At 31.2% G+C, this 11,079-nt stretch overlaps 3 protein-coding genes across 3 annotated transcripts; 1 reads left to right on the top strand and 2 right to left on the bottom strand.

Annotated features, from left to right (window-relative positions):
- Nucleotides 1-669: 669 nt before the first annotated feature.
- Nucleotides 670-1,491, bottom strand: LOC108342192 (uncharacterized). Its single transcript, XM_017579913.2, has 2 exons — nt 1,222-1,491; nt 670-1,124 (listed from the first exon to the last, which is right to left on the bottom strand). The coding sequence occupies exons 1-2, from the start codon at nt 1,373-1,375 to the stop codon at nt 973-975; spliced, it is 306 nt and encodes a 101-aa protein (XP_017435402.1). The 5' UTR covers nt 1,376-1,491; the 3' UTR covers nt 670-972.
- A 6,930-nt stretch (nt 1,492-8,421) lies between these two features.
- Nucleotides 8,422-8,820, top strand: LOC108341620 (uncharacterized). The gene has a single exon (XM_017579283.1). It carries the CDS (start codon nt 8,422-8,424, stop codon nt 8,818-8,820), a length of 399 nt encoding a protein of 132 aa, XP_017434772.1.
- Nucleotides 8,821-10,185: 1,365 nt separating this feature from the next.
- LOC108341621 (uncharacterized) lies at nt 10,186-10,730 on the bottom strand. The gene has a single exon (XM_017579284.2). It carries the CDS (start codon nt 10,702-10,704, stop codon nt 10,216-10,218), a length of 489 nt encoding a protein of 162 aa, XP_017434773.1. The 5' UTR covers nt 10,705-10,730; the 3' UTR covers nt 10,186-10,215.
- Between the last annotated feature and the right edge of the window lie 349 nt (nt 10,731-11,079).

The following is an 11,079-nucleotide window of genomic DNA, read 5'->3' as shown; positions in this document are numbered from 1 at the left end:
ATAAGTACAGTCTAACCTTAATATTTTGTCTACATATAGACATAGTAAGTTGATGTTAACAACCCTTCTGTGGCATAACAATAACATTCTTGAATCACAGAGACAATCGATTTTGTAGCTTATGAACCAATTAGAAATCATTCTAATTATGACTTTAAATACAAAAGTTGACAAGTTTACTTTTGTTGATGAGCCCACATTGAGATAATGTCACATTATAATATATAAATGATTACCAACCTCGTCTTACAAGTTAATATAGAATTAAGTTAGACTTAAACTTCACTTGTATAAGTCAATTTTATAGAATTAAGTTAGACTTAAACTTCACTTTCCAAAATGGTATAAGTGTCCTTTAGAACCTATCTAAATCAAGTTTGTAGAGTCTCATGTCACCAGATATTGGGTTTTCCCTAGTTCGATGCTCAAGATGTAGTCTACGACATGAGGAGTATTGACGAGTCCATATATAATATGCTGCAAAACACACCTAAGTAAATGGGTTTTGGGTTTTGTATGATTGGATTAGACTTAAATCTCACATTCTAAGAACCTTAAATGACACTATGACTAATGTTTTACACTTTTTAGCGCATTCTAACCAGACTCTTATTGCATTGCCGATAAAAGGCACACAACATAGAATTCATAGACATTTGCGCTCAAAGAGACTGAAAAAAAAATCTAATTAACACTATCAACAAGGAAAATGCACCTTGTCAAACAAAACACCAAAATCCACAAACCCCGCACCAAATCCACAAACTTGCATACCACATATTACATTGGCACTGCCTCCCTTAAGCGAAATTATAGAATCCAAAACTAGCAAGGTTTTATCACTCCTTTATAAGGAGAATGAAGTAAATTCCGTACAAATAAAAGCTTAAAAAATAGGAGAGGCAAAATGTGATTATTAATGTTCAGAAACAACTACAAAGGAGGGCTTTTGTAACGAGAAACGAAAAAAGATTACTTTTTGTTCTGTCGAGCTACCTCGTCGTCGTTGGGGAAGAAACCCATGAGTCTCCCGGCAGAATTTTGGTAAGCATACATGAAGCCACCCATCACTCCAATCAGACCCCCTGTAACCATCGAAGGACCCCTAATTCCAGGCTTAATCCCTAACCAACAAAATTCGTTTTCCAAATTTCAATTTCCATATTGGATTAGATTCGTTACAAATTGACACATGGCAAGAAAATAGGTAAGGGTACAGACCGGAGAGATAGCCGACGGTGACGGAAACGCCGGTGATGGTGACGAATCGGAGATAATCGAGAGTACTAAAGTTGCCGACAACTTTGGTGAAGGGAGGGTTGCGATCAACGACAGGGTACTCCGGTTTCGTCGATGCAGTGATGTCTGTGTTCATCTTTCCTCTTCGGATTCTCTCTCTATATATCCAACGTTGCTACAACAAATCACAAAGACACTGCAACCTCGACACAACTCGACACAACTTAACACAATACAACACTCTTTCTGCTTTGATGTTTGCCTAACATTTGTAACATCAATTGGGCCTTTTTCAGTTTTCACAGGCCGGCCCAATTTTTGAATTGAATGTTGATCCAAGAAAATGTCTTCATTTTTCAGTACCATTCATTGACAGTGCACACCCAATCATTTTGCATCGTTTGGGGGGTTCGGGTCATCCTGTCTATGTGCATTAACTAATCTTTGGGCAATGCTTAGAGTGTAATCAATGATCATAATGTATTATTGTTAAAATAAATGGATTTCCCAAACACATTTTTTCAAATGAATTTGCTGCGATGTTATTTTTGGACCGAATACTTCATTCTCGTACTTTAATTAGTTTGAAATTTTCAATTAGACTCTTAATGTTTATTTAGTTTAATTAAATCTTTTAGTTTTTAAAAATATTTTATTAGATTAGTGTTATCATCGTGTTTATACATGTTATGTGCAATATAAATTTTAATTAATAATTTAGTTTTATTTTGGAGAAATTGCCTTTAAAATAAATTGAGATTTAATTAAATCAAAATTTTAAATACAAAAACTAAATTGAATACATGATACTCACTTGAAAAATTTTTTATATAAAAAAATGAAAAGACTTAACACCAATCTAACAAAAATGATATAATTGAATAATTTTTAAAAATTAAAAAAAGACTTAATTAAACTAAATAAAAATTATGAATCTAATTGAATTTTCCAAAAGAATTAGATGATGAAAAATGTATTTAGCCTAGATAAATGATAATGACGATAATAATCTCATGATAGTTAGAAATAATAATGTGAAGTCATTAGAAAACCTAGCTAACAATTGCATCATCCAACATATTTTCAATTAAAATAATAAAGATATGTTGATGATTCTACATTAATCATAATATTATTTTATATTAATTACAAAACCTTATATTTTTTTTTATATTTAAAAAGAAGTAAACATGACGACTAAACATAATAAGATCACTCAGATAACAAAAAAATTGAACAACAATAATTTAATTAAAGAATATAATTACTTTGAATTTTCAATAAAAAAATTTATATAAACTTAATTGAAACTACTCAATATACAAATAACATTCAAATATATAAATAACTTAAAGCCTAATTAAGAGAAAAACAAATCTTTATAGAATTACACGAACTTATAAAGAAATTGAATAAAAAAATTATTCAAAAGTTAACGTACATAATTTAATTTATTTGTATATTTGTTTCATTTTATTATACTTGGGTAGGTAGATGTGTGGGCAAGCTGCCATTAAAATAACACTTGAATTAAAGTTGGGTTAAAGAGGAACCCGAGAAGAGAAAGACCTGATTTATGGGAACAGATTATTAATCTCATGTTATGTTTCAAATGGTGATGTGTTAAGGCAGCTCAGAAATCATTCTAGATTATCGAGGAACAGAGACATAAATCATAAGTTGTGTAGAGCCTGTTATGATATGCAACAACCGCATGTTGCCGTGTCTCACAATGTTATTTTTCTAAAGCTTGAAACTGGTTACCAATAGATGATCACGATTAAGATATAAAAACTATAGCTATCATCGTTATATTATTATATATGTGTTTCGAGTTTAAGATGGTTCGTAGATTGGTCTTGCAAATTAGGGATTTTGGAGAGGAATGATAAGTAATGAAAAATGAGAAAATAGAACATCATCGTGTAAGGATGAAGAAGAGTATTAGCGTACTTCAAAACAAAATCCTTCTAAAAGTGTTTGATGAAATACTTGAAATTAGATTATCTTCTTGTTTGTCTCTTCCAACCTTTCCCATCTATATCACAAGCTGATGATGTATGAAATGAGAGTCTCTTTACAAATTCTTTCAAGTGTTTTGTTCTTGTAGGTAACAATAGCCATACAAGATTTTGATGGAGAAGACAAACATAGTACATTGGTGTTTGAGATTCTAAGTTAGACAGCAATACAACCAAAACAGTACAAAAGTTTTGAAACAATTTTTAAAAGTTGATAAAAGTGAGGATAAGCTTTGTAATAAGCCCAAATGCAGTGTCATTTAGGATTGGAATTGGGGCATTGAATTGAATTGAAAAATTGATCGAAAGAAGGGTTTTGGGTACGGGACAGAAGAGAAATGATTGGAAATTGAGTCAGTGAGCACGTTAACTGGCAATGAAGAACGTGGGTTTTGGTCCAGCTTGGTTGTGGTGAGGCAGAAGAAGGAATTGAAGAAATTTGAGAGGAAGGACCACACGACAGTTGAGTCGTGCACTCACAAACACAACTGATGTTTCTGTCCGACACCTGGTTGGAACTTTATGGTGCAATGGCAAAAACACCCCAATAACTCATCAAAAGGACCACCTCCACCATCTATTATATATTTTTATACCCTCATAATAATAACACTCAAACATTGCTCGATGCCACCACCTTCTTCTGCTCAAACAATCAATCACGGTTAACGGTGAACTTCAATTCACTATAAAATTTAGTAATTCAAAAGAGAAACTGAAAAGGACGGCCAAAAGTTGCTGAGAGACCATGAAAGTGAAAGCTATGTAACCACGATGCTAACCAGATTTCCTTTTTCCAAAAAACAAAATTAATAATTTCAAATCTGGCTGCACTTTAAAAGTATGTTAACTTATCCTTTCGAAAAAAAGGTACTGTAAGTTTTGTTTTTGAAAACCTATATTTTATTAATTTACTCTTTCTTAAAAAAAAATAAGTATAAGTTAGAAAACCATATAAATAAGTTATTTTATGATTGAAACTATCATTCTCATGAACTAAAATTTCATCAAATTCTATAAATTAAATTAGTATTTGGGGATTCTTATATTTTATCTTTTAACTTACACAAACTTTCTACTATGAAACTCTTTTTTATCATTTATCAATTACCGTCACTAGTCCCTTCATTATTATTATACATTATTGTAACTGCTACCATATTATGTGGTTGTGTTTCTATCATTAATATTAATTATTATCACTACCACCATCTATTGCCTCCAATCATTGTGGATTTTGTTTTCTTTTTCAATTCAAACTTCCTCTTAATATATAACCTCATTTAGAGGTGTGAAATAAAATTTAAATTAACTTAGAATTAGAATTATATAATTTTTTCATAACTAAACCTATAAATAATATTTTCTGATACAATTATAACTTTGACAGCATAAGAATTAAATTAAATAAAATATAATTCAAATTTTATGCCCCTAAATAAGCTTACAGGAGAAGGACTCAAAACTATTTCGTGTGAAGAATTACCATTTTCGGAAACAATTGACAATAACATCTCTCGTAAATTTAGTCATAAAGCCCAATATAAATATAAATCTCTCTCTTTCTCTCTCTCTCTTCAGTATTAGTTATATTTCAGTAATTGCTTTTTTTAATTTAAATAGTTACCCTTTATAAAAAAAATTATTTACACGTGTTTGAGTAACTATTTTTCAAATTTAAATAATTATTCATAATAAAAAATTATTTATAATATTTTTTTTATTTTAATAAATAAAATTGATTTATCTATTGTTACATCTATAATTATATACACTTTCTTTTGCGTCCTTTTCTTTCAATTTTACCCTTTTATTTATTATCATTAAAATTAAAATATATTCACAATAAAAAAATATTTTTCAGTTTTATCATTTTAACAATTACTATTTTGAATTCAAATCATTATTAATTATAATTAAATTATTTACATAATATTATTTATAATATTTTTTATTTTAATAACTAAAAATTATTTTATCTATAACTATATGTAAATGGTTTATTTTTGTAACCGCATCTTTATTGTACACATTTTATTTTCAGTTTTACCTTTATTACTATAAATTACTTTATAATTTTACTTTTTAAATTTTATAATTATTTTTAAAATTAATTAATTACCTACAATAAGAATTATATATCTATAACTATTAATAAATTGATTTTTCATTTTGGTGTACATAACTTTTTCCAATTTTATCTTTTAGGCAATGTTCTTTTAAACTAAAACAATTATCTTACCATTTTTATTTATCCGATTCTTTATTTAAATTTAAGAAAAAAAATTCAAACTATTTATTCAAATTTAACTAATCAAAATTTTCAAACTATGTAATAAATAGTTGACATTTTGTAGTAAAATACTAAATTTGTGAAGAAATGGAACACCTGGAAATATGATTATTTGCTCTTATTGGTTAGGCCAATAGACAACAAGATAATCAAATGAATTCATTTCTACAATAATGTATGTCATGTTTACATATATGTGGACAACAATAATGTATGTGATATTTACATATATGTTATGTTTACCTATATTGTTCTTTAATTGTAGATTCATCATTTGCAAATTTATTCTATTGGTTAAGGTTCTATAACATATGAAACACAATTTCTAAAATTGATCAAACAAGAATTACTTTCTCAAAAAACAAACATTTAATCTGCACATTCTAAATTATTTATTTTCTTTCATTATACGAAACAAAATTTGTATACTTTTACTTATTTATTTTCATTACAAGGACACAACACAATTCAATACCAATTCATACTGTAATAACAAAAGTATACGTGTACATCAAAATATATTTATCAATGAGGTTATTACTATTTATTCAATACTTTATACCATTGTGTATTTTTAATGTCTCATAAGTAAACCATAATATTCAATTTTAATTATTAGTTTTTTAAAACTTAATCATTCATGAGCCATGTCTCCATAAAAAATTAAGAAGACTCTTTGAAAGGTAAATAATGATTTTTATTTATTACTTCTATATAAACTCAATTGCTACATAATATTTATGTTTTATTTATGCTTATATACTATTAATATCTCATGTACAATATTACATTATTTTTTTTTTTGTTTTCAATTCTTTAATATTGAATAAATTACATAATTAAGAAAACCCCTTTAAAGATATATTTTACCTTTTTAACAAAATTAATATATTTATTTCCTAATATATATATACACACACACACAAAAAAAAATAAACATTACACTTTGTTCATAATAAATTTAAATTTATTTCATATGAACTTAGTTAAATTTCAATATCATTACCTATTAATATAATATTATATTATAGATATTAAAAAAATAGAAACACTGCACATAAACTTTCGTTAATTATCAATCATATTAATCAGTAATAATTTAACTCAATTATATTGTTAACAATAATTTGTTCCTATATCATAAATTTGAATTTTTATGTTGCGCATTTATAACAAGTAAAATTAGTAATTTCATTTTTTTTAAAAATACTAAAATCTATCAGTTTTGTTTATTATTTTAGTCGATATTTATTTATCCATCTGGTTAAAAAAGTCAACATCTATAAGTTTGGCTGAAATATCTTCTCCTATTTTCTCTTCCTCAGCTGTGAATCACTGTCAACTTAGACATTAGGTCACACTCAAGGAAATGATCAAACACAGTATACCGCATCAATCAAAGTTAACGATGACTATTACTTTCAGTAATGAATGCCTATCAATCAAACTGTGCTATTGATATATAGTCTGGAGATCCCACTTGGGTATAGCACCCCAGTTTCTATATATTGTTACTTGTTTCCGTTGTTTTCCCAATTAAGTAAATAAAGTGTTAAAAAATGTGAGTGTGATTTGATAGCAGTTTTAGATCTGAGATTTGAGAATGAGCAGTGTGGTTAGGAAGTTGAGAGATGAGTGAGTGTGGACAGAACCCCACAATGGGGTCAAATGTGGTGAATAAGAATTTCTGTTGATTTGAGATATTACTTTTCTATTTTGTTTTGATGAAGCTGGATGGGTGGTATGGTACGTCCATTCAAACTCAGCTCCAAATGCCTTTTTCTTTATTGGACATAGTGAGGCAGAGTTATAGCAGTAAGTCCTCGGCGGTACTCGGAGCGACTGTTTCAGATAAATGGATGTGTGTTTTGCATGAGCAACTTCTTATGGTTGTATGTTGGTAATTTGGCCTAGATTGGTCACATAGTTCCAGCAACATGTGCTAATTATAATTAAGTAAGTGGCGAATGAGAATGAATATAATAGGATTTATAATGCACGCCTTGTCCGTGTGCGAGTGTGGTTTAAATTAATGGAGTATTATGGTTTAAAAGTGGAAAGATGGAAAGAAAATAATAGAGGAGAGGAGGGGGCGCTTCTGCCGCATAAAAGAAGCAGCTTTGATTTCTGCATGCCATTCAGATCCAAACACTCGGGGACAAAGGAGTTGCATAGAGATGAAGAGAGAGAGAAGAATGTTGGTATGTTTGTCCTTGTCATACATAATTGTTCAATCAAAGCATGATGACCTCCAAAGATTTTTCCTCCTTCTAAGCCTTGTCTTCTTGCTATTACACTGCCCCCAACAAAAGCAACAAGTTAGGAGCGCATTTCATTAGAGAGTAAGAAGAAAGTAAATAATAATCTAAAAGGAAAAAGGGGGAAGTTAAATAATTTGATGATATCCAAACAAAGCCTACCAAAAAGACTCCACTATCCCCAAAGCTTAAGAGACCTTTTGGTACATGTTGGCAGGGCATCACTCGACTTATTATTCCTCCAAACATACCCTTCCATGTGCTACTTCCGACATTCCCTTGTTTTCTTCCCTTTGTACTCTTCTGCTTTAGTATGCTTTTGCCTCTTCGTACCCAAAAAAAGGAAAGATATGCTTGTGCCTCCTTCCCCCACATACACACCCTTAAAACTCGCTTAGATTGCCCAATCAACATCTTCTTTTTGGACCTTCCACCTTCTCTGCCGATTCTCATTCCCTTTTCTTAACCATTTACAATTTTATCTTTAGACTAAAAGTAAAAACACTCCCATATTTTATTCTCCTCTACAACTTCTTAACCATGCCATCATCCTATATAACCACACCTACTCTCTCATTCATTCCTATACCTCTCTACCTCCAATCACACCATGGGTCGGGAAAGCCATGATCCTACCTCCTTTCACTCTTCCATTGCTCTTCTACAAGAGAGGTTTAGACAATTGCAGAGAGTAAAACAAATGAGGGAGGAGAGGGAGCTCCAGAAGATGCTCAATGAACCTAAGCAATTCACTTCCAACTCCACTCTCACTTATCACAATTCCAACACTTGCTCCATTCTCTCTCACCCTGAATTCATCATGCCATCCACCTCACCACCCCACGTTTCTCTCTCCCTCTGGCCATCTTCTCAGTCCAAGCAAGACGACTATGCAAGTGCTCCTACCCCGGTCTCAACCCACTCACAGTCCCTCCAGCTTTCATGGAAGAACGTCTATGATTCTGACTCTGGCGCTGATTCTGGTGTTGACACTTCTCTTCACCTGTGAAACAATCTCAGTTTCTCTAACGATGTTGCTTCGGATGGATAATGTAAAATCTAGTGATTGTGATGTGACACAATGGCCTCTCTCGTGGCTTCATTTGGCACCACTGTATTATCTCAACTAATCATCAGCTTAGCTATTTGATATTGCTACCTGTGTTAATTGCTACCTACTACTACGAAAAGATTCAATGATAAGGCTCGAAAAAGCATGACCATGCATGAGAGCTTTTTGGATATTTTGGTCAGTCAGTCAGTCACTGAATATCAACGAACAATATGTTTGGTTAATTTTCTTAATTGGTTGGTTTTATCTTTCATCCTTTGATTTCTAGTTAGCATCAATCTTTGAAGTTTCTCATCACTCTGCTTAGTAATCAACTTCATTTTTTCCTTGAAAAACGAACGTGCAATTGAGGTTTGTGTAAGTGATATATATTTGTAACATAACGGTGATGCGCCGTACTGCGATTTTGACATAGCCCTTATAAGAAATTCTTATAGATAATAAGGTTTCTCAGATAACAACGAAGGAAGGAGAAAATAGTACTATGGTTAAGCAAAAGTTTAAAATAAAGTATTAAAAAAATGAAGAAACAAATCCCTCTGAACAAGTAAACGGTTTTCATGCAACAAGATTTACAAAAAATACAACGATGAAGATGACTTCAAAGTTCAATGAATCCAAATTGTTTTTTTCTGTATGTTTGGATGTGGGATAACCTCACAAAGTCCATGCACCTCCCTAGCTAATATATTACCACTTTAATATTATAGTAATCGTATGTGTGTGTATATATATAGGATAGGATGAGGTACTTCGATTCAATGCACACTAGTGGGGTTATATGCTGGACCTTTTACTACAAAACATCATGGATCCTCTTTTTACTGCTACAAAATGAGGCACACACGCTATCCTTAATACCATTTTATCTTCGAAAACAAATTTCTATAATTTGATTGAATGAATTACCTCCTCTTGAAATAAGGCAATGTAAATTGTGCTGTATGTCCTTTCATCACATCAACCCTCAAGATACTGCATTGGATAAAAGGTGAAAACGTAATTCTCTGAGAAAATGTTTTCTGCTTTTATTTTTAATCACAAAACTCTTGGAGTTTTCAAGATTTTATAGAAAATAGTTAGTTTTTTTCCTGTGTAAATCTTTGAAAAGTTTTAATAGATTGAAACAATGTGACATGTTTTGTGATTAAAATGAATGCAGAAAATGTCTAGATAAGTGAAAACAAACAACTTGAAACGTAGTGATGGTTTTATTTCTGTCGGATAGAGTTTGGAGCATGTATGAGGACAAACGAAATCCGTTCTGATATCCAAGGTTGTTTGCACCTGAAGGGTGCTAAAATACGTCTTCATTAATTACGTAATGTATTTTCAATTATAATAGTCAATTATTGCATCAACTCCATGGCATTTGATCACAGATTTCAAGCAAACATTGGCCGAAACAATTTTTGCATTATTAAGAAAGAAATCTCCTTTGCCACGGTTATGGATCCTAATCATTTTGGAGGTATTCCCCGAGGGAATAAGGGTACCAGTTGGGAAATGAGATAAGTCACTGAAGTATAGAGGCATTGGTATGGCATGTTTTAGCAAGAAATCTCCCACTTGATCAGCAGAAATAGATGAAGAAGATAGTTGTTTATCATCCGGCATCAAGAAAGTGAATTCCCCATTTGGTTGTGCTGTTGTTCCAGTGAGCATCTGCAAAAGCATTGCGAATCCGTAGTAAGATTTTGCTCGCATGTCACGTATTGCTGATTGTAAGTCAGTGTGGTTAAAGGGGTGTGTGAGAGGCTGTGATTCTGCAAAACCAAGAAGGAAAAGAATGATAAAGAAACAAGAGCTTATGAGGGCCATTGGGGAAGAGAAGAGAAGAGAATAGAAGAAAAGAAAAGAAGAGGGTGTTGGAAAAGTTATGGAGTGTGTGAATAAATAAGAAGAGAGTGAGAGTGTTGATGGTGTTTGCAGCTGCAGGCTAAAAGGCATGAAGATCTCATCACAATATTCTTTAACAGAAACGTATAATGGAGAGTAGGTTGTACATGAGGAACCACTTTCTCATCACAAAGTTAGGCTACTACATTCTGCTGCTATCCACTCTTCATTTAATAAACAATAAGATGTGAGAAAAAGTATAATCATCATCATCTGTGTATCCAATACTAGCTAGCTGTTCTAAGTTTCGTATTTCATTGGACGGGCATATTATATTATTAATTTATTTTGAGAAAT

Source organism: Vigna angularis, chromosome 6, assembly GCF_016808095.1.
Source record: "Vigna angularis cultivar LongXiaoDou No.4 chromosome 6, ASM1680809v1, whole genome shotgun sequence".
Taxonomy (NCBI): Eukaryota; Viridiplantae; Streptophyta; class Magnoliopsida; order Fabales; family Fabaceae; genus Vigna; species Vigna angularis.
The sequence above is the reverse complement of the archived record's forward strand: the minus strand, read 5'-3'. Positions and strand labels throughout refer to the sequence as shown.

Coding starts and splice junctions, on each gene's coding strand:
- LOC108342192 (XM_017579913.2), bottom strand. CDS start 1,375: ATGAACACAGACATCACTGCATCGACGAAACCGGAGTACCCTGTCGTT. Junction 1,125..1,221: donor CACCGTCGGCTATCTCTCCG/GTCTGTACCCTT, acceptor TTTGTTGGTTAG/GGATTAAGCCTGGAATTAGG.
- LOC108341620 (XM_017579283.1), top strand. CDS start 8,422: ATGGGTCGGGAAAGCCATGATCCTACCTCCTTTCACTCTTCCATTGCT.
- LOC108341621 (XM_017579284.2), bottom strand. CDS start 10,704: ATGGCCCTCATAAGCTCTTGTTTCTTTATCATTCTTTTCCTTCTTGGT.